General features: G+C 47.9%; 1 protein-coding gene across 8 annotated transcripts in view; it reads right to left on the bottom strand.

Annotated features, from left to right (window-relative positions):
• Positions 1 to 6,883: 6,883 nt before the first annotated feature.
• Positions 6,884 to 23,647, bottom strand: part of LRP4 (LDL receptor related protein 4) — a 507,202-nt gene continuing 490,438 nt past the window's right edge. For 7 of the 8 annotated variants that reach the window (XM_085646645.1, XM_085646639.1, XM_085646647.1 and 4 more), the window contains one exon: positions 6,884 to 8,886. Coding sequence is in view for 5 of the 8 variants with exons in the window: in XM_085646639.1 (XP_085502765.1) it covers positions 8,551 to 8,886 (336 nt within the window). In the remaining 3 variants the exon portion in view is untranslated. The remainder of the gene's footprint in view (positions 8,887 to 23,647) is intronic. The other variant, XM_085646646.1, reaches the window with a different exon arrangement.

Genomic DNA, 23,647 nt, shown 5'->3' with positions numbered 1-23,647 from the left:
TCCACTGCAGACGCTTCCATTTCTTCCTGTTTGATATCGTCTGTGAAGATATCGGGGGTCATTTCGATGTTTTGTCGCTTCATATATATTTCCATCGAGTCTCGGAGGGTCTTTTTCGAGTGAACTGAGCGACAGGCGTAGCAGTCTTCTTACTTGTGCCCGGGAGACAGTCACAAGTTACAGACTTTGTGAAGGTTGGTGCACGGATATTTGGAGTGGCTCCAAAGGCAGAATTGGAATGGAGTCAGTTCCATCTGTAGATTACTCAATGTTGGTTTCTCGAGTGGAAGTGAAAGAAACGGGCTCGGCCTGAAAGCTGCGATAGGAGTTTTGTCAATCCAACTGTCAAAGTTTTCTGATTTTCGACAGGCGAAGGATGGGAAAAGGCATTCGAAACAATACAGACTCGAGTACCGTGGGTTGTGAACCGAAGGGATCCCGACGAACGATCTTGAACCGGAGCGCAGCAAACCACATCCGAACTTGATGGCAGAAAGAAAACAATCTAACAATGGAGTCGAAGTCCATGCACACTATCACCGAAAGGAGGAGTCACCTTGCCTCGTGACTGGAAAGGAATATGCAACTTACCAGTATGCATCTGTTCTTGGCATGTAGAGCTGCAGAGCCACACACTTAGGATAAGATCGCCATCTGGTGTTGGGCTCGGATGCTTGCAGGTTGTTGTTGTCTTCGGAAGAAGTCTTTGGTCACGAGATAGGTGACTCCTCCCTTGGACGATAGTGCGCATGGGCATCCACTCCATCCTCAGATTGTTTTTTGCCATGATGGGAAACAATGGAGTTTGTAAGAATAAAGAAAGGATGTCCATGTGTAATGTCTAAGTAAGACTATGCTGGAACAGATACAGGTCCCGGGTAGGTGGGTGGGTGTGTGTGGCTCTGCAGCTCTACATGCCAAGAACAGATGCATACTGGTAAGTAGCATATTCCGTTCGAGGCATATGAGCTGCAGTTCACACACTTTATACAGCAGTATCTCCCCTAGCGGTGGTCACTTGTATCAGTTGCAGCAGTTTGGAATAAAGTTTTAAGGACAGCCTGACCCACAGAAGCTTGTTGTTTTGCTTGCACATCAACACAGTGATGTTTAGTGAAGGTGTGTGTTGTAGACCATGTGGCTGCCTTACAAATATCTTCTAAGGGAATGTTTCCTAAGAATGCCATGGAAGCCCCTATTTTGCGTGTGGAGTGCGCTCTAGGGGGAACTGTTAGAGTGCGTTTAGCTTTTTGGTAACATATTTGGATACATTTAACTATCCACCTGGCTATCCCGGATTTGGAAATGGGGTTGCCTTTATGTGGTGGAGAGAAAGCAACAAACAATTGTTTGGTTTTGCGGAAAGATTTGGTTCTGTCAATGTAATAAAGCAGGGCTCTTTTAACGTCTAAGGTATGAAGAGCTCGTTCAGCTACCGAGTCCGGATTTGGGAAGAATACTGGTAGCTCGACTGATTGGTTAAGATGGAACGGAGAAATTACTTTTGGCAGGAACTTAGGATTTGTTCTAAGAACCACTTTGTTACGGTGTAGTTGTAGGAATGGTTCTTGTATGGTTAAAGCCTGGATTTCACTTACCCTTCGAAGGGATGTGATAGCAATAAGGAAAGCTACTTTCCATGTAAGGAATTGTAGTTCGCATTTATGCAGAGGTTCAAATGGGGGACCCATGAGCCTAGGAGAACAATATTTAGATTCCACACTGGAGAGGGTGGTAATCTGGGAGGAATAATCCTTTTAAGACCTTCCATGAAGGCTTTGATTGCAGGCACTCTAAATAGTGACAAGTGTTGTCGATTTTGTAAGTAGGCAGCTAATGCTGCTAAGTGGAGACGTATAGATGAGTACGGTAAATTACATCTTTGCAAGTGTAGTAAGTGGCAAATGATGTTTTGGATGGATGCATCTAGTGGGCGTATATCGTTGTTAGTGCAGTAAATGGCAAATCTTTTCCATTTTGCAGCGTAACAGGCTCTAGTGGTAGGCCGTCTGGCCTCCTTTATAATATGCATGCAGTCTGGAGGTAGGTTGAGATAACCGAACTCTAGGACTTCAGGAGCCAGATTGCCAAAGGTTCAGTTGACCTGGATCTGGGTGTCTGATTTCTCCATGGTTCTGGGTTAATAAGGACGGGGAGAGATGCAGTTTTTGGTGTGGCACTAGGGAGAGTTCCAGTAGTGTTGGGAACCACGGCTGGCGTGCCCATGTGGGAGCTACTAGTATCAGTTTGAGAGACTGTTGTCTGAGCTTGCGCACCACGAATGGAATGAGTGGGAGAGGCGGAAAAGCGTACGCAAATCTGCCTGACCAGTTCATCCATATCGCATTGCCCTTCGACTGTGGGTGAGGAAACCTGGCGGCGAAGGTTGGGCATTTTGCGTTTTCGTGTGTGGCGAACAGGTCTATGTCTGGTTGGCCCCATTTTTTGAAGAATGGGAGTAGGACTTGTGGGTGTAATTCCCATTCGTGGATCTGTTGGGTTTGTTGACTCAACAAGTCGGCAATCTGATTGTGAACTCCTGGAAGGTGTTCTGCAAGCAGGTATATGTTCTGGGGAACGGCCCATCTCTAAATGTTCTGTGCGAGCTGGGACAGCTGGAGAGAATGTGTTCCTTCTTGTTTCTGTATGTAATACATGGCTGTCATGTTGTCCATCCGGATGAGGACAGTCTTGTTCTGTAGATGTAATTGGAATGATTTTAGTGCTAGGAATACTGCCAGTAGTTCCAGTTAATTGATATGGAGCACCTTTTGTTGAGTGGTCCATTTGCCCTGAGTGGTGTGTCCTAGGAGATGGGCTCCCCATCCTGTGAGAGATGCGTCGGTTGTCAGCACTATCTGTGGAAGAGGCTCTAAGAACGGCCGCCCTTTGGACAGGTTTATGGTGTTCCACCATTTTAGAGAGTGATGTGAGCAGCTGTCCACCAACACCAGATCCGTAAGTTGTCCGTGAGCCTGGTTCCACTGATGTGCTAGAAATTCTTGCAAAGGACGCATTTGAAGTCTTGCATAAGGCACAATGAAGATGCATGACGCCATCATGCCTATGAGTTGCATGAACACTCTCGCTGGAAGAGAGTGTTGGGATTGAAATTTTGAGATGAGAGCTTGTATATTGGCTATCCTGGCTGGGCTGGTATACGCTAGGACCTTGGAGGTATTTATGATGGCTCCCAGATATTGGTGTATGTGGGAGGGTTGTAGTTGAGATTTGGGATAGTTGATCGTGAATCCCAAGTTGTGTAAGATTTGAATAGTTTGGTGAGTGTGTAGGACGCATTTGTTGAATGAATTGGCTTTTATGAGTCAATCGTCCAGATATGGGAAGACATGAATTTGTTGTCTCCTGAGATGCGCTGCTACTACTGCTAGGCATTTGGTGAATACTCTGGGCGCAGTTGTCACTCCGAATGGAAGGACTGTAAACTGATAGTGTTGTCCGTCCACCACAAATCTTAGATACTTTCTGTGCGCAGGATGCATGGGAATGTGAAAATAGGCATCCTTGAGATCTAGTGTGGCAAGGAAATCGTCTTGCTGTAATAGTGGGAGCACTTGTTGAAGGGTGATCATATGAAAATGATCTGAGTTTATGTACCTATTTAGGAGTCGGAGGTCGAGTATTGGTCGTAACGTCTCGTCCTTCTTGGGGATTAGGAACTACAGTGAGTAAACCCCTTTACCCTGATGTTGTAAGGGAACTGGTTCTATTGCGTGTTTGTGAAGCAGTGAGAGAACCTCTCGTTTGAGGAGCGTAAGATGGTCTGGTGACATGGAACGCTGTTTGGGTGGTATGTGTGGGGTGGTAGTGGTGAGTTCCAGGCAGTAACCATACTGGATAATTTGTCTTATTCACTTGTCTGTTGTGATGGAATTCCAGACAGGTAGGAACTGTTTGAGTCTTCCCCCGACTGGAGTGGAATGGTCTGGGGGGAGCGGAGGAAAGTCACTGTTTTGTGGTGGGGGAGGTACGAGTGTTGGTATTGCCTCGACCTCGTCCCTTGGTGTTGTTTCCTCTATATCCTCCTCTAAAATATCCTCTATTGGGGGATGTTTGTGTAGAGGTTTTGAATGTGGAGGAGGTGTCTGCTCCCATGTTTTTGGAGGCTCCTCTGTAGAAGGAGCGTCGAAAGGAGCCACGTGGTTGTGGAGACTGTAATGCTCCTATGGACTTAGCAGTCTCAGTGTCTTTTTTCATTTTTTCAAGTGCAGTGTCTACTGCTGGTCCAAACAGTTGCTCTTGGTTAAATGGTTGGCTAAGTATGGTACTTTGCACTTCTGGCTTAAAGCCTGAAATGCGTAGCCATGCATGGCGTCTAAGGAGTACACTTGTGTTTATTGCCCTAGAGGCAGTGTCTGCGGCGTCAAGTGCACATTTAATTGAGGCATTGGAGATAAGTTTTCCCTCTTGTATAAGGTCATTTGCCTGGGTCTTGTATTGGTCTGGTAGGTGTTGTATGAGATCTTCTAATTGATCATAGTGAGCCCTATCATAGCGTGCTAATAGGGCTTGTGTGTTGGCAATACGCCAATGATTAGCGGCTTGTGCTGCTACTCTTTTGCCCGAGGCTTCTAATAGTTTGGATTCCTTGTCGGGGGGTGGTGTATCTCCTGTGGTTTGGGAGTTAGCACGTTTCCTTGCGTTGGAAACGACCAAAGAATCCAGAGGGAGCTGTCCTTTGATGTAAGAAGGATCTTCTGGGGCGGGTCTATATTTTTTCTCAATTCTAGGGTTAAGTACCCTGGCCCGTACGGGGTCTTTAAAAACTTCTGTGGCGTGTTTTATGACCCCTTTAATCATTGGTACAATTTGAACGGATTTCTGAGACTGTTCAAAAGTGTCTAAGAGGAAGTCTTCCTCGGGTGCATCTGAGTGCATGGTGACGCCATGGTAAAGTGTACTGTGTACTAATTGGCCAAACCCCAGGTGGTCATCAGGAGGTGAGGGTTTGGAGGAATATGTAGTAGGGTCAGGCATATCTGGTAGAGGGTATGCCCAGTCATCTAATGGTACGATATCCGGATCTGTGAAGGGATCAGTGGGATCATTAAGATCATCCGGATCACCCCCTCCCCCTAGGTCATCATCATCATCCTGTGGTGGTGGTGTATGTGAAGGAGATGGTAGAGGTAATGGTAGGGTAGGTGGGGGGGTGGGGTAGGAGGTCGTACAGGAGAGGAAGGAGGAATAGGTGATGTTGCTGAGTCCTTCTTCTTTATAGGAATTGGGGAAGGTGTTGTGTCCAGTTTACTTTTTTTACATAGCACAGCAGTGACATGTCCAGTATTTTTTTTTTTTTTTTTGCAGCAGCGTTTGATTCTTTTTTTTTTTTAATTAAATTTTATTGGACATGTCCAGTTTTTGGATTAATATAGATCCTTTTCTGTGTGGGATCTGGGTGGAAAAGTTCTTGGTCTTCAGGAACAGACTTTGGCACCGATTTTTCGGTTCCGATCGAGGTTTGGGGTGATCGGTAGAGTGTTTAGCTTTAGGAGGTGTAGTATAGTCCTTAGCCGGTTGTTTCGGTGCCGATGAGGGTTTCGGTGCCGATGAAGGTTTCGGTGCCGAAATGGAGTCTTTAAGCTTGGGAGCTTTCGGTGCCGGTTTGTCTATGGGCCTCGATGTTTTCGGTGCCAAGAGGGCTTGTGTCTTCGGTGCCGAAGGTGCCGGGGGTACAATGATATGTGGTTTGCTCGGGCCCGAGCCACCGGAAGGCTTGTGTTTCTTCGAAACCGAGCTCAGAGGCGGGGCTTCTGAAGGTTTGCGGTCTCGACTGGGACCAGCTGGCGAAGTCTTGACCAATGCCTTTATTGGAGGGGTTGGGGTAGGGGCATTGGTACTCACGCGTTGCCCCGGAGTAATGGGGTCGTCTGAGTCATCTGCTTCTGATATAATGTGAAGTTCCTCGGAATCTTCTTTCGGGCATCGGGACCCTCATCAAAGATGTCTTCTGGTTCCGGGGCCGGTCTGTGTGCCAAGATATGGCGTCGAGCTCGTCGATCCCGAATGGTCTTTTTGGATCGAAATGCGGCGCAGGCTGGACAGCTGGACTCGTCGTGTTCCGGTGACAGGCACAGGTTACAGACCATGTGATGGTCACTGTGCGGGAACTTTGCTCCACATTGGGGGCATTTTTTAAACGGCGTCCTTTCCATGAGCCGCAGGCCTCACGGCGCGGATAGGTCTAATCTCCCGCGTCGACGTCAGGAACCGGCCCGATGAATTCGATGTCGAGTGAAGGTGCCTCGATGTTGTTTGGTAAAAGTTTTTTGGCTTCGATAGCTTGTTTTAGAATTTTTCTACCGGAGTGGAAAAGTTACATCCGAACCCAATTGCGGAAAAAAACAATCTGAGGATGGAGTGGATGCCCATGCGCACTATCGTCCAAGGGAGGAGTCACCTATCTCGTGACCAAAGACTTCCGAAGACAACAACAACCTGCAAGCATCCGAGCCCAACACCAGATGGCGATCTTATCCTAAGTGTGTGATCTGCAGCTCATATGCCTCGAACAGACTTCTTCGAAGAAAATCAACTTGCAAACATCCGGACCCAACACTAGATGGCAAGAGTATGCAAAGCATATGAATCTACAGCACATATGCCTCAAACAAAAATGTTTTTGTTGCAGTCTAGCACCTGGGTGATTCAAAAGATGAGGAATCTGCAGTAGGAAGCATCCATTAGAAGTTCCCAGTAGTGTAAGGCGTATCGTTTTCTTGTAGACTGTGCATAGCCAGGCAGTATTTACTGCGCAATGAGACTGTCCTATGGAGTCTGGAATCCTCTCTCCCCACTATATGATCTGTTCTCTCACTGCTGCAGGACTCATCGTTTTCTCCAAGACAGAAAACAGACAACGTTTAAGAAAAGCAAACTTTATATTAAGTTATCAGATCCCTAAAACACTGAACATAGTGGTTAAATAAAAACCCCGAGATCTCCCACAGGGGGATATTGTTAAAATATTACAAATAAACTCAAAACGGGCTCGCAAATCTTTTAGACTTAGTACAAAATTAGAATTCCCCATCCATCAGCTCCCATGTGGGCCTCGGCTTACCAGCCGAGAAAGCACTCCATAGCAATTACCCACAAGCAGTGTCCTGAAATGACACTTCCAATGTCCATAACAAAGCTGTGTAGAAGAGTTAGGATCATTTTGATGGAGAGTGAGGGCTCCGCCTGCAGGCGACTCTCGTCCAAGCTGCAGCCAGGCACACTGCTATTACAACACTCTGCTTCTGCTCCTGCGTGCAAACAGGGGACGACCTGACGGCATGCCTTAAAATAGTGATGTTTTCCTTAAACAGAAGTGTGCCTATGCTCTTCCCTCTTGCACATCAGCTACTGTCCAGTCCAACACTGGCACACAAGTGCTCACCGCCACCATTAGCAAAGCATCCGGAGACAGCAGCTTCAAGGACGAAAGGCAGACATCCCCAAGAGCTGATGCAGGTGCTGTGGGATGCAGAAGCACAGTCTCGGGCACAGGAACCAGTTTTAAACCTGATACATTACCTCTTCAGAAGATTAATAGAATCTAGTAGCTGGACTAGGACTATCTCAACCTGATGCAGTGCCAGGAATGTTAAAAGTCCAACCTAGCCCGGCGCCAGGAATGTCATTAATGAATCTAATCTAACCCAGCATCTGACACTCCAAGACCAGCTTGCCTTAGTGAAATGATCATTCCATACGCCACAAATCTTGTTCTGACCTCGTCTCAGGAGGATTTCATCGACCTAGTGCCAGTAACCACATGCGCAAGCGGACCCAGCACCAGAACCATCGAAGGCTCAACCTGCCCTGGCCTGCCCACACCATCGATCAGAGCCAGGCCAGTCTGAGTCTTAAATGGACCACTGCCAACATCACTTACCACTCATTCCCGTTACTGTTCACAGATCGAATGAGGTACACAGGAACACCCCAAGCAACGTGTCTATACAGACTGAGTGCATTGAAATAACCTGGTGGAATTCTGGAAAAGGCAGAACCCCACTAATGCTCCCAGCCTTACTCCTCTTCCTCGCTTCCCCAGTAGCTTTAATCCCTGTCCATGGTTACGACTAGTTTTTAATTTTATTTTTCTGGAACACAGAATCAGTCTAATGAAATTTGAGCCCTGCAGTTTGGTGCAAACTGCGGCTGCCCTAAAGTCCATATCTGATCTGCGTCCTTGGAAGAAATGGCAGAACATCCTTAAAGCCTGCGAGAGCTTGTGACCCCCCCCAGGGTTGAGCATAGTGGGCAGGTCCACTCCAGGCCAGGCCAAGAAAGGGGCATGATAAATAACGGTATGCTGTGGGAGAGCGACATAAATTTGCAACGGCATCCAGTTTTCAGCAGGAGTCCTCAACCAGAAAGAGCATTTGTGAAGCATCTCGTCCACACCAAACCAGAGTGAGTTTGTGCTGGGACAGTCACCTCTCCCTCTCTGCAATGCAGCCGGATGCCTCGCTTGGAGAGTTCAGATACCACGGTCCAATTTGGTCATCTCCGACAGTTTGTGGCAGGTAGGGGTGCTCAGACCTCGCTCTCTGTGGCCGGCCTGGGCTCCTGGTGCTTCCAGCCAGTGTCGGGCAGGGAGCTGCGCCGGTCAGGCGTTGGGGCCAGGCTGACGCTGCTGCTCTCAGACTGCTCCTCTTGCAGCAGTTGCTCTGTCTCGGTGTTGTCCAGGGAGCCTGTGCTGGCTTGGATGGACACAGTGTCCGTCTTAATGCACACATGGTCGCGCAGGATGCTGCCGCGTGATGGCTTGATCTGCTTCAGGTCATCCCACTCCGAGTCGCCATCCGACAGCAGGCAGATGCCCTCCACGATGCGAATCTTCTCTTTCGTGTAGCTGTTTTCAGACGTGGCCTATGAGATGAGAATGCAAAAACAAGATTAGGATAGTATAGTGTTGCTCAACTCTTTCACAGTTAATGAGCAATATGTTCATTGGAAGACCAGAATCACACATGCACGGCTCCTAAAAAGGGCAGGGCTGCGTCACCGAGGCGTAGTTAGAACTGTCCTTGGCTGCCCCGCCCGTTCTTGGTAGTCCCTCTGTTTTCCACCCACTGGAGTCACTCCGGTTTTACTGTCGTGACATATCGGTGCAGGGTTCCAGGCAGATGAAGCGGGCCCAGCTGCCATAGCTGCCGTTCCCCTGCCACAGACGAGGAGGGTCTCATGACCAGGACACAAGCTGCCCACACTGGGATCTATGCTGCCTTCTCTCATAATAGGGGGTCCCTGGAAAATCATCAGGTGCGGACCACCTGCCTGACCATGCCTGGCCAATGGGAGGATATATTCTGCCCCCATCGATAATTACATCGTCCACTGAGACCCCTGGTAATGGTCATTCCGGAGTAGAGAAATAATGGCCTTTTTAATGGGCCACTCGTAATGGCATTTTACAAAGTCCCCTTTTTTATGGCTGCTCCACCAGTCTGCCCACAAAAACTACTGAGATCCCCAGTAATGGTAACCCGAGGGCGGAGAAGTAGTGTGTCCTATTACTGACCACTCATCATGAAGTCCCAAATAGCTAGTGCATACTTCACATGGACTACAGAGACGGTGCTCCCTGGTCCTCAAGTAGCCCCCTTCCTACATTTCTGATACCAAAAGAGACATGTATAGTTCCCAAGAGGGTGGATTCTACTTTTCTTTGAGTGGTGGGTTTTTGGACATCCGATTGAGCAGTGGCTGTGCGTCCATTGGGGGCATTGGGGCATTGCCCCACTAATGCCACGACCCTATCGTTCTACTTCTGACGCTAATTGCAGCATTCTTGCAATTAGCACCTTTGGTTAATGGGGCCAAGGGCAACTCACCTGGCGTGGCCCTACCATGTGTTATTAGGACTGTCGGATTTCACGCTGCACTGCACGCACCTTCGTGCCTCATTCCGTGGCGGCAGCCTATCCACGTAAGCACAAGCACTTTATCAAAGGCTGTTTATCTCCTAGAGCGGTCTTGTGTTTTAACATGTTGTGGATGATTTGTTGCGTCTCTCTAAAGCCTTTTAAATAGATGTTATGTTGGCCAGCCGCAACCAATGCATTCATTGTGAACGCTAGCACTTTAGAGCTGACCGATGACTTAGCACGAGCACTTTATTAATGGCTGTTTGTCTCCTTGAGCGGTTTTGTGTGTTACCTTGTTGTGGATGATTGGTTACTTGTCTCCACGGCCTTTTAATTAGATGTTATGTTGGCCTGCCGCAACCATTGCAGTTGTGTGTCTGTGTGAGTATGAACTGGTTGGCCTCTGATGACGAATGTGCCGGTGATGACTGCACAGTGTCTCTACTGATGAACTCAAGTACCTGTGATGAATAATCTACAGCGTCTGTGAGGATATCCTTAGTTGTCCGAAAATATGAATTTACCCATCTGTGAGACCAACATGTGTGTTTATCGCAATGGAACTCTGTCAGCGAGAAGAACCAGTGTGTAACTGTGTGGACTTGTGTGATCGCTTTCGAGTTTTCAGTCGCACTCAAGAGACTGACAGTTTGTTCCAGCCCTGTACACTGGTGCGATGCGAGGCTGTTTGTTGGATTAACATATACAAGGGTCATATGTGGTGGCTGTGGATAGTTTGAAAGGGAACTGACATTACTTGCCTGCGGGTGTTTGGTGATATTGGGGCAGCTGTGGGTGCTTCCCGAAGTCTGGTTAGAGCATATTTTTACAAACTTAATGCTGCATGCAGTTCAAGACACTGGGCAAGCATACATTTTAAAGGGCTAAAGTTGTCATGCAGAACAATTTACATATTACAGTAACTGTTGAACAAATTAATGCAAGAAGATACGGGGCAGTTTTTAATGTGTTTAATATTTCAAGACGATACGTTCCCACTCCTTAATAAACCTTGCTTTATCGCTGCATTAATTTTCTTTAAAATGCACCATTTGCCAATCTTTTTTAAATGTCTTTCTCAGGAGAGGGACTCTCCCTAGACCACAGATTTGTCCATTGAACTTGTTCACATCGCTAACTAGTGTTTTCTATTGGAAAGGGTAGAGCCAAAGCAGTCTTGCTTAGTACCCTAGCCCTCTTCAGACATCAGACTTGCTTGGCAGCCCAGAAATTCTCTGAAGTAATGTATGAGTATTCTTTTATGAATGCCTAGAAGAACTGAATTTTTAGTCCATTTATCACAGAAATAGTGCTGAAAATCGCACTAAAAAGATGACAATTTTTTTAAAATTTCTTCACGAGGGAGAACCCCCCTGAACCTCCTTTTGTGCCGTCGGGCTAGCTCGCTGCGCTCGCTCGCATAAGTTGATTTGTTTTGCATACGCCTCACCAGTTTCAAATTCCACCAGCCGCCACTGCGACTGGGTGCATCACACACATTCCTGGACAAAAAAACGAAATGCAATCTGTGCATACCAGGACCAACAGATTTTCAGTAGTTGATCTGGTCATCCCACTCGGAGTCACCACCAGAGAGCAGGCCGAGATCAGAGACCCAAATACCTCTTCACTTCCCAGAGTGGAGCACCCCTCGCGAGATAAAAACTGACCATAGGGCCCACTGTTGAACTAAAATATGGCATCTAGTGCAAAGTTTAATTCACTTGCACAGTAGTTGCTGAGCACTTCTGGTTTTTGATGTTTATCTCTATTTAACATGAGGAACATCTTACTTACCTATAGTAAAGTATTTTTATTTTATTGAATAAAGTGCTGACAGGACATTCAAATTCAGAGGCTGATTTAGATTGTGGCAGATGGTTCCTATGTCACACGGTGACGGATATCCTGTCCACAGAAATGTAAAACCCATAGGATATAATGGGATTTATATTTCAGCGGACGGGTTGTGATGGAGTAACCCATCTGCCAAGATCTCAGTCAGGCCCAGCGTGTTATCGCCTGTGCACACTATTGCCAAGTATCTAACTGCACACCACCTCCTGGAGAGGCCTCCACTGCTGGATCCCGGCACGGTGTACACTGTCGCAGACTATCTGAAGTCACACTACAGACCAGCTCCTGGGGTAAGCCTCATCTGCAGGAGTGCCACCTGTGTGCTCTATTGCATACTATCGAACAGTATCCCACACACCACCTCCATGAGTAAGCGTCTACTGCAGGAGTGCCACCAGTGTGCTCTATTGCATAGTATCGAATGGTATCCCACAAACCACCTTCTGGAGTAAGCATCGACTGCAGGAGTGCCACCTGTGTCCTCTATTGCATAGTATCGAACGGTATCCCACACACCACCTCCATGAGTAAGCGTTAGACTGCAGGAGTGCCACCTGTGTTCTCTATTGCATAGTATCGAACGGTATCCCACACACCACCTCCATGAGTAAGCGTCTACTGCAGGAGTGCCACCAGTGTGCTCTATTGCATAGTATCGAATGGTATCCCACACACCACCTTCTGAAGTAAGCATCGACTGCAGGAGTGCCACCTGTGTCCTCTATTGCATAGTATTAAACGGTATCCCACACACCACCTCAATGAGTAAGCGTTAGACTGCAGGAGTGCCACCTGTGTGCTCTATTGCATACTATCGAACGGTATCCCACACACCACCTCCATGAGTAAGCGTCTACTGCAGGAGTGCCACCAGTGTGCTCTATTGCATACTATCGAACGGTATCCCACACACCACCTCCATGAGTAAGCGTCGACTGCAGGAGTGCTACCTGTGTGCTCTATTGCATACTATCGAACGGTAGCCCACACACCACCTCCATGAGTAAGCGTCTACTGCAGGAGTGCCACCAGTGTGCTCTATTGCATAGTATCGAACGGTATCCCACACACCACCTCCATGAGTAAGCGTCGACTGCAGGAGTGCCACCTGTGTGCTCTATTGCATACTATCGAACGTTATCCCACACACCACCTCCATGAGTAAGCGTCTACTGCAGGAGTGCCACCTGTGTGCTCTATTGCATACTATCGAACGGTATCCCACACACCACCTCCTGGAGTAAGCGTCTACTGCAGGAGTGCTACCTGTGTGCTCTATTGCATACTATCGAACGGTATCCCACACACCACCTCCATGAGTAAGCGTCGACTGCAGGAGTGCCACCAGTGTGCTCTATTGCATAGTATCGAATGGTATCCCACACACCACCTTCTGGAGTAAGCGTCGACTGCAGGAGTGCCACCTGTGTGCTCTATTGCATAGTATCGAACGGTATCCCACACACCACCTCCTGGAGTAAGCGTCTACTGCAGGAGTGCCACCAGTGTGCTCTATTGCATAGTATTGAACGGTATCCCACACACCACCTCCTGGAGTAAGCGTCTACTGCAGGAGTGCCACCTGTGTGCTCTATTGCATAGTATCGAATGGTATCCCACACACCACCTCCTGGAGTAAGCGTCTACTGCAGGAGTGCTACCTGTGTGCTCTATTGCATACTATCGAACGGTATCCCACACACCACCTCCATGAGTACGCGTCTACTGCAGGAGTGCCACCAGTGTGCTCTATTGCATAGTATCGAATGATATCCCACACACCACCTTCTGGAGTAAGCATCGACTGCAGGAGTGCACCCTGTGTCCTCTATTGCATAGTATCGAACGGTATCCCACACACCACCTCCATGAGTAAGCGTAGACTGCAGGAGTGTCACCTGTGTTCTCTATTGCATAGTATCGAACGGTATCCCACACACCACCTCCATGAGTAAGCGTCTACTGCAGGAGTGCCACCAGTGTGCTCTATTGCGTAGTATCGAATGGTATCCCACACACCACCTTCTGGAGTAAGCATCGACTGCAGGAGTGCCACCTGTGTCCTCTATTGCATAGTATTAAACGGTATCCCACACACCACCTCCATGAGTAAGCGTCTACTGCAGGAGTGCCACCAGTGTGCTCTATTGCATACTATCGAACGGTATCCCACACACCACCTCCATGAGTAAGCGTCGACTGCAGGAGTGCTACCTGTGTGCTCTATTGCATACTATTGAACGGTAGCCCACACACCACCTCCATGAGTAAGCGTCTACTGCAGGAGTGCCACCAGTGTGCTCTATTGCATAGTATCGAACGGTATCCCACACACCACCTCCATGAGTAAGCGTCGACTGCAGGAGTGCCACCTGTGTGCTCTATTGCATACTATCGAACGGTATCCCACACACCACCTCCATGAGTAAGCGTCTACTGCAGGAGTGCCACCTGTGTGCTCTATTGCATAGTATCGAACGGTATCCCACACACCACCTCCTGGAGTAAGCGTCTACTGCAGGAGTGCTACCTGTGTGCTCTATTGCATACTATCGAACGGTATCCCACACACCACCTCCATGAGTACGCGTCTACTGCAGGAGTGCCACCAGTGTGCTCTATTGCATAGTATCGAATGGTATCCCACACACCACCTTCTGGAGTAAGCATCGACTGCAGGAGTGCCACCTGTGTCCTCTATTGCATAGTATCGAACGGTATCTCACACACCACCTCCATGAGTAAGCGTCTACTGCAGGAGTGCCACCAGTGTGCTCTATTGCATACTATCGAACGGTATCCCACACACCACCTCCATGAGTAAGCGTCGACTGCAGGAGTGCTACCTGTGTGCTCTATTGCATACTATTGAATGGTAGCCCACACACCACCTCCATGAGTAAGCGTCTACTGCAGGAGTGCCACCAGTGTGCTCTATTGCATAGTATCGAACGGTATCCCACACACCACCTCCATGAGTAAGCGTCGACTGCAGGAGTGCCACCTGAGTGCTCTATTGCATACTATCGAACGGTATCCCACACACCACCTCCATGAGTAAGCGTCTACTGCAGGAGTGCCACCTGTGTGCTCTATTGCATAGTATCGAACGGTATCCCACACACCACCTCCTGGAGTAAGCGTCTACTGCAGGAGTGCTACCTGTGTGCTCTATTGCATACTATCGAACGGTATCCCACACACCACCTCCATGAGTACGCGTCTACTGCAGGAGTGCCACCAGTGTGCTCTATTGCATAGTATCGAATGGTATCCCACACACCACCTTCTGGAGTAAGCATCGACTGCAGGAGTGCCACCTGTGTCCTCTATTGCATAGTATCGAACGGTATCCCACACACCACCTCCATGAGTAAGCGTAGACTGCAGGAGTGCCACTTGTGTTCTCTATTGCATAGTATCGAACGGTATCCCACACACCACCTCCATGAGTAAGCGTCTACTGCAGGAGTGCCACCAGTGTGCTCTATTGCATAGTATCGAATGGTATCCCACACACCACCTTCTGGAGTAAGCATCGACTGCAGGAGTGCCACCTGTGTCCTCTATTGCATAGTATTAAACGGTATCCCACACACCACCTCCATGAGTAAGCGTCTACTGCAGGAGTGCCACCTGTGTGCTCTATTGCATAGTATCGAACGGTATCCCACACACCACCTCCTGGAGTAAGCGTCTACTGCAGGAGTGCTACCTGTGTGCTCTATTGCATACTATCGAACGGTATCCCACACACCACCTCCATGAGTACGCGTCTACTGCAGGAGTGCCACCAGTGTGCTCTATTGCATAGTATCGAATGGTATCCCACACACCACCTTCTGGAGTAAGCATCGACTGCAGGAGTGCCACCTGTGTCCTCTATTGCATAGTATCGAACGGTATCTCACACACCACCTCCATGAGTAAGCGTCTACTGCAGGAGTGCCACCAGTGTGCTCTATTGCATAGTATCGAACGGTATCCCACACACCACCTCCATGAGTAAGCGTCGACTGCAGGAGTGCCACCTGAGTGCTCTATTGCATACTATCGAACGGTATCCCACACACCACCTCCATGAGTAAGCGTCTACTGCAGGAGTGCCACCTGTGTGCTCTATTGCATAGTATCGAACGGTATCCCACACACCACCTCCTGGAGTAAGCGTCTACTGCAGGAGTGCTACCTGTGTGCTCTATTGCATACTATCGAACGGTATCCCACACACCACCTCCATGAGTACGCGTCTACTGCAGGAGTGCCACCAGTGTGCTCTATTGCATAGTATCGAATGGTATCCCACACACCACCTTCTGGAGTAAGCATCGACTGCAGGAGTGCCACCTGTGTCCTCTATTGCATAGTATCGAACGGTATCCCACACACCACCTCCATGAGTAAGCGTAGACTGCAGGAGTGCCACTTGTGTTCTCTATTGCATAGTATCGAACGGTATCCCACACACCACCTCCATGAGTAAGCGTCTACTGCAGGAGTGCCACCAGTGTGCTCTATTGCATAGTATCGAATGGTATCCCACACACCACCTTCTGGAGTAAGCATCGACTGCAGGAGTGCCACCTGTGTCCTCTATTGCATAGTATTAAACGGTATCCCACACACCACCTCCATGAGTAAGCGTTAGACTGCAGGAGTGCCACCTGTGTGCTCTATTGCATACTATCGAACGGTATCCCACACACCACCTCCATGAGTAAGCGTCTACTGCAGGAGTGCCACCAGTGTGCTCTATTGCATACTATCGAACGGTATCCGACACACCACCTCCATGAGTAAGCGTCTACTGCAGGAGTGCCACCTGTGTGCTCTATTGCATACTATCGAACGGTATCCCACACACCACCTCCATGAGTAAGCGTCTACTGCAGGAGTGCCACCAGTGTGCTCTATTGCATACTATCGAACGGTATCCCACACACCACCTCCATGAGTAAGCGTCGACTGCAGGAGTGCTACCTGTGTGCTCTATTGCATACTATCGAACGGTAGCCCACACACCACCTCCATGAGTAAGCGTCTACTGCAGGAGTGCCACCAGTGTGCTCTATTGCATAGTATCGAACGGTATCCCACACACCACCTCCATGAGTAAGCGTCGACTGCAGGAGTGCCACCTGTGTGCTCTATTGCATACTATCGAACGGTATCCCACACACCACCTCCATGAGTAAGCGTCTACTGCAGGAGTGCCACCTGTGTGCTCTATTGCATACTATCGAACGGTATCCCACACACCACCTCCTGGAGTAAGCATCTACTGCAGGAGTGCTACCTGTGTGCTCTATTGCATACTATCGAACGGTATCCCACACACCACCTCCATGAGTAAGCGTCGACTGCAGGAGTGCCACCAGTGTGCTCTATTGCATAGTATCAAATGGTATCCCAACACCACCTTCTGGAGTAAGCGTCGACTGCAGGAGTGCCACCTATGTGCTCTATTGCATAGTATCGAACGGTATCCCACACACCACCTCCTGGAGTAAGCGTCTAATGCAGGAGTGCCACCAGTGTGCTCTATTGCATAGTATCGAACGGTATCCCACACACCACCTCCATGAGTAAGCGTCGACTGCAGGAGTGCCACCTGTGTGCTCTATTGCATACTATCGAACGGTATCCCACACACCACCTCCATGAGTAAGCGTCTACTGCAGGAGTGCCACCTGTGTGCTCTATTGCATACTATCGAACGGTATCCCACACACCACCTCCTGGAGTAAGCGTTTACTGCAGGAGTGCTACCTGTGTGCTCTATTGCATACTATCGAACGGTATCCCACACACCACCTCCATGAGTAAGCGTCGACTGCAGAAGTGCCACCAGTGTGCTCTATTGCATAGTATCGAATGGTATCCCAACACCACCTTCTGGAGTAAGCGTCGACTGCAGGAGTGCCACCTGTGTGCTCTATTGCATAGTATCGAACGGTATCCCACACACCACCTCCTGGAGTAAGCGTCTACTGCAGGAGTGCCACCAGTGTGCTCTATTGCATAGTATCGAACGGTATCCCACACACCACCTCCTGGAGTAAGCGTCTACTGCAGGAGTGCCACCTGTGTGCTCTATTGCATAGTATCGAATGGTATCCCACACACCACCTCCTGGAGTAAGCGTCTACTGCAGGAGTGCCACCAGTGTGCTCTATTGCATACTATTGAACGGTATCCCACACACCACCTCCATGAGTAAGCGTCTACTGCAGGAGTGCCACCTGTGTGCTCTATTGCATAGTATCGAACGGTATCCAACACACCACCTCATGGAGTAAGCGTCGACTGCAGGAGTGCCACCTGTGTGCTCTATTGCATAGTATGGAACGGTATCCCACACACCACCTCCTGGAGTAAGCGTCTACTGCAGGAGTGCCACCTGTGTGCTCTATTGCATACTATCGAACGGTATCCCACACACCACCTCCATGAGTAAGCGTCGACTGCAGGAATGCCACCAGTGTGCTCTATTGCATAGTATCGAATGGTATCCCACACACCACCTTCTGGAGTAAGCGTCTACTGCAGGAGTGCCACCTGTGTGCTCTATTGCATAGTATCGAACAGTATCCCACACACCACCTCCTGGAGTAAGTATTGACTGCTGGACCAAACTACTCACAATCAAATGTTAAAAGGGAGTACTCAAGTCATCTGCTACTTGGAGTGCAGCAGGAATGTGGCCGCAGGAAGCCATGGCAAATTGTCATTGTTTGTTACAAGTAACAGCCAGTAGTCTCTGACTGCCCGGAGGGCCCCAAATACAGGCTTCACCCGTCACAAACGAGAAGCAGGCAAAAGACAACTAGTGTACCCCCACATATTATCATGGGGGTACCTGCATTTATTTATTTTTATTTATTTATAGTCTGATTTGTATTGCGCATGGCTGCCCCAGCGACGGGTCGTCCCAGCGCCACCAAAGACAATGAAAGTGACCAAGGAGGAAAGAATGTTAGAGTTAGGCCGGGAAAAGCCAGGTCTTTATGGCTTTACGAAAAACAAAGTGATTCTGGATCCCTCTGATAGAGACAGGAAGCGAATTCCAGAGTTTCGCCGCAAGACTGCGGAAAGAACGGCCTCCGGCTCTAGCTCTCAAGACTCGAGGAGTACTAACCAAAGCTTGGTCAGCAGACCTTAAAGTGCACCGCGGCACATAGAGCTCTAGCAAATTGGCCAGCCCCTAAGGTGCCTGTTGAGTCAGAATCCTGTGAGACACACAAAGTGTTTTAAACTGGATTCGCTTTTCAACAGGCAGCCAATGTAGTTTAGGAAGAACATGGGAAACAGCGCAAGATTTCGTAAGTGCCACCAGAATGCGTGCAGCTGCGTTCTGAATTCTCTGCAGGGCCCTAATGCTGGACTTATTGGCACCAAGATAGAGAGAATTACCATAGTCCAGTCTAGATAAAATTGCCGCCTGGATAATGGTTTGACGCACTTTGGGAGGAAAGAAACCCAGAAGAGGTATCAAACCTCGCAGAAGCCCAAAGCAGATCCCTGCCACAGCTTTCGATTGTGTATCGAAGGTAAGACTACTATCGAACCACACACCAAGGTTCTTTACCGCCTCTTTTTGGCGAAGGAGCCGGTTTAAGACGATCCGGTCAGCACTGCTCGGACCACATATCCCAGTCCTTCCCGAACAGCAGAACCTCGGACTTACAGGCATTCAACTGCAAGCAGTTTGTAGCCATCCAGTCCACAACCTCTAGCATGTCCTCCTTAAACTTTTCCAGGTTAACACTACATCTCTTAGAGAAGGCGATCACCAGTTGGGTGTCGTCAGCATACAGCCCTCTTCTTTTAGCCACCAACGCGAGGGGTTGCACATTGCCACCTCCAGTGCTATATGGTTCCACTAACATGCAGGATGTGAAGGAGCATCACAAAGGGGCCAGACAGGTGGCCTCTGCTGCGCAAAATAAGGACACATTTACTTATCATGGTAGAGAGACAATTTGGGATCGGTGGCTCAACCCTGAACAGTCACTCAAAAATAACCTAAAACACAGCAAAGACTGCATAAACATCCTTAACTCAGCATAATTTAAAAATCAGTGTGGGTAATGGTCTCCACACAGCATTTCATAGCCAAAGCATTCGGATATCACCTGCTTTGAAAACAGTTACTCACATAGCAGCCATGACAACTGTCACTCGATGCTTCCCTGACTACCATAAAATGGAGTTCTAATCCACTTGGAAATTACTATTGAGAGTATGTAATGAATGTGCCACAGTAGATCTGGACAAGGAATGTAGGCAGACAATAGAAATGACTGATGGATGCAAAAATCTGGCGCAGCTTTCAGGAAATACAGCTGGACGTGGTGGTATGAAAAGAGCTTCAATGAAAAGCTGCAAGTGGTTCTTCAACGGACTATACATGTAGTGTGTGTGCTCACGATCCAAGCGCAAGTGCACCAATAATAAGCTTATGTGAATTAGTAGTTTCCAATTCAAACCTAACCCTTGGGCTGAAAGTCATCTCTCCTTGAAACTCTGTTGTCAAAATATTTCCTGCCTACTGGGGATATGCTTTCGGCTTAGTGGTCAACTTCAGAGTCTGAAATGATGAATCTTTCGACATGAATCTTGTCAATGACTGTGAAATTCCATGTACCAGGTTCATCATCAAGTTGGAATTCATTATTATTCCTAAGGGCCTGAATTAGAGTTTGGCGGATTGAATACTCAGTCACAAATGTGACGAATATCCGATACACCACATTACAAGCGCCATAGGATATAATTGCACTTGGAATACGGGGGACGGGATATCTGTCACATTTGTAACGCATATTCCATCTGCCACATTACAAGTGCCATAGGATATAATGCACTTGGAATACGGGATATCCGTCACATTTGTGACGCATATCCCATACGCCACATTACAAGCGCCATAGGATATAATGCACTTGGAATACGGGATATCCATTACATTTGTGACGCATATTCCATATGCCACATTACAAGCGCCATAGGATATAATGCACTTGGAATACGGGTTATCCGTCACATTTGTGACGCATATTCCATACGCTACATTACAAGCGCCATAGGATATAATGCACTTGGAATACGGGGGACTGGATATCTGTCACATTTGTGACGAATATCCCATACGCCACATTACAAGCGCCATAGGATATAATGCACTTGGAATACGGGTTATCCGTCACATTTGTGACGCATATTCCATACGCTACATTACAAGCGCCATAGGATATAATGCACTTGGAATACGGGGGACGGGATATCCGTCACGTTTGTGACGGATATCCCATACGCCACATTACAAGCGCCACAGGATATAATGAAATTGTAATACGGGGGACGGGATATCCGTCACGTTTGTGACGGATATCCCATACGCCACATTACAAGCGCCATAGGATATAATATACTTGTAATATTGGGGACGGTATATCCTTCACATTTGTGACTGAGTGTCCCATCTGCCAAGATCTAGATCAGGCCGTAAGTTTTTACCCTTGTCAGCTGGGGTCGGCGCTGACCCCATAATCGACAGCCATGATTGGAGAAATGACTCTACCCAGAGCCTTACCCAACATCATAAGGTCAGTCTTAGCAGGATTCAATTTAAGAAAGTTTTTAGGCACCCAGTGGCAAATGAGGGAGAAAGTCTGGCAGAGGCAGGGCTGGATGAGATATTTCTGCTGCTCCTGGGGACTCAGACTGAAAATGAGCTGGGTGTCATCCGAATACATACAGAATGACATCCCTTGTTATACCATCAGCCCAGCCAAGGGGCCATATAGATGTTAAAGAGAAGCAGGGATAAAATAGACCCCTACAGGACTTTGCAAACAGAGGCCTTTAGATTCAAGATGAAAGGTGGAATGGCTATATATTTGTAAATCTTTAATATACGGTACCAGGGGTACCCAATGCCTGTAAGATAGAGCAATGCCCAGGGATTTCAGCATTTGTTGTGCCACCTTGAGTGAGGCAAGGTAAAACATGGCTCCCAGTTTGCACTGCAGGCTGGAAGGACAGTTTAAAACTGCTAACTCGACTTTGCCATCTAAGGTAATAGCTTGTCCAAGAAGGTGGTATTTAGTTGCTGGACAGACAGTGCTTTTAATTCACTCGCAAAATGAGAGGACGTTATTGATATAAGGAATATAAGGTGAGAAATTTGCACTGGCTCAAATAGACTGCGAAAAGTGAGAACCAGATTGAGGTCCCACTGAAGCATCACAAATGCTGTTGGAGGAACATATGGGTCAGAATTTTTAGAAAACATCAAAACAGGTGACTATAAAGATAGCTGATCATGTAAATGTAAAAAGGACGAAAGAGACGATAAATAACTTTTAACTGTCGCCACAGCAAAATCTTGCAGTGCTAAGGATAAACAAGAAAGTTATATGTCAGAAAACTGTGCCTATAAAGGCTGGATATTTCGGGAAGACCGCCCGACAACAAACTTCTCCCAGTGTCCCACATAGTTAGCTTTAGTGGAGCGACGCCTGGCTGCCAAGAAAACACTCACTACTTCAGAAAGTAGATCAAAAGCTGTCAACTGTCACCACTCAGTCTCCAAGCACAAAGGTGTAGGTTGTGCAGGCTCTGGTGGAAGAGACAACCCTGCGTCTGCGAGCAGGAGGTCCCGCTGATGGAGCAGCTGGATCAGAGGACAGAAGCTCATGACCAGACGTTCTGGGTACCACAGTCTCCACTAGGATGACATGGCTCTGGTCATTTCTGATCTTCTTCATAGCTTTGGGCAGAAGAGGTAGAGACAGGAAGGCGAACAGGAGTCCTAAGCTCCAACCTGAGTGAAAGGTGTCTCCCACCAAGAATTGCTTTGGAAAATCACTAAACAAACATTCTCGGCTGTGCCAAAAAGCTCGAGCCAGGGTTCTCCTCATTGTTGGAAGATGCCCTGTGCCACCTCTGTGTGCAGCCGCCAACCATCCCCCACTAGGCAACTTTGGCTGAGTTTGTCCACACTGGTGTTTAAAGATCCTGTCATATGTTGTACGACCAGGGAAATGCCCTGATGACTCAATCATTTCTAGCGGTGCAGGGCCTTCTGGCACAGGACCCATGGCCCCACTCTGCCCTTTTTTAGGTCGAGCATTCGAGACCTCTTGTATATACTTTAGTATGTACTTGTATATTAGTATATACCTATATGTGTATGTACTTTGTGGGCTCTGGAGATCAGCCCTAGGACTTGTCTGTTTCCGCTTAGGGACTTTTTTTTCTGTTCAACTGTCTCTATTTAACTTTCTAGATAGAAAACGACCAGCAGAGGTCAGTAAAATACCTGAATTGCTTTCTCCTGAGGGACTTTCTTTTTTTAATTTTTCTGGCAACTATCTGTATTTAACTTTCTTGATAGAAAACGACCAGCAGAGGTCAGTAAAATACCAGAATCACTTTAGCATTCTCTAGAATCCAGTCCATAGAAATTGTCTTCCACGAGCACCCGTAGACAATAATATTTTTTCAAATCTTGTATTTTCTGTGATATGACCACTGAAGGCCCTGATTTTATATTAAAAACAGGCAATATTTCTCTCCATGTGTTCCCATACCTGGAATGTCACGCAGTTTGGTGCTTACTTTCTCTCCATGTTATAAAACAGTATATGTTTCAGCACAGAGGCTAATGTGCTGCATAGCTAAATACCTATAAGGTCCCAAAGGTGAGACCGATTGCATTGCAAATGCTTGCCTTGCATCAGCACATGGTGGTGTTGTCTGTGAAAACTTCCACCCGTTGCACCATGATGAACAGAAGGAACATTTTCAATGACAAGTGAATTATCTGCAGTTCCACTAGGTTCATATGGAGGCACGCTTCCACAGAAAACCAAGGTTGTCTGATCTCCACCTCTCTTAGC

This window comes from Triturus cristatus, chromosome 3_1, assembly GCF_964204655.1.
Source record: "Triturus cristatus chromosome 3_1, aTriCri1.1, whole genome shotgun sequence".
Classification (NCBI taxonomy): Eukaryota; Metazoa; Chordata; class Amphibia; order Caudata; family Salamandridae; genus Triturus; species Triturus cristatus.
Note: the sequence above shows the minus strand (reverse complement) of the source record. Positions and strands in the feature narration are given on the sequence as shown.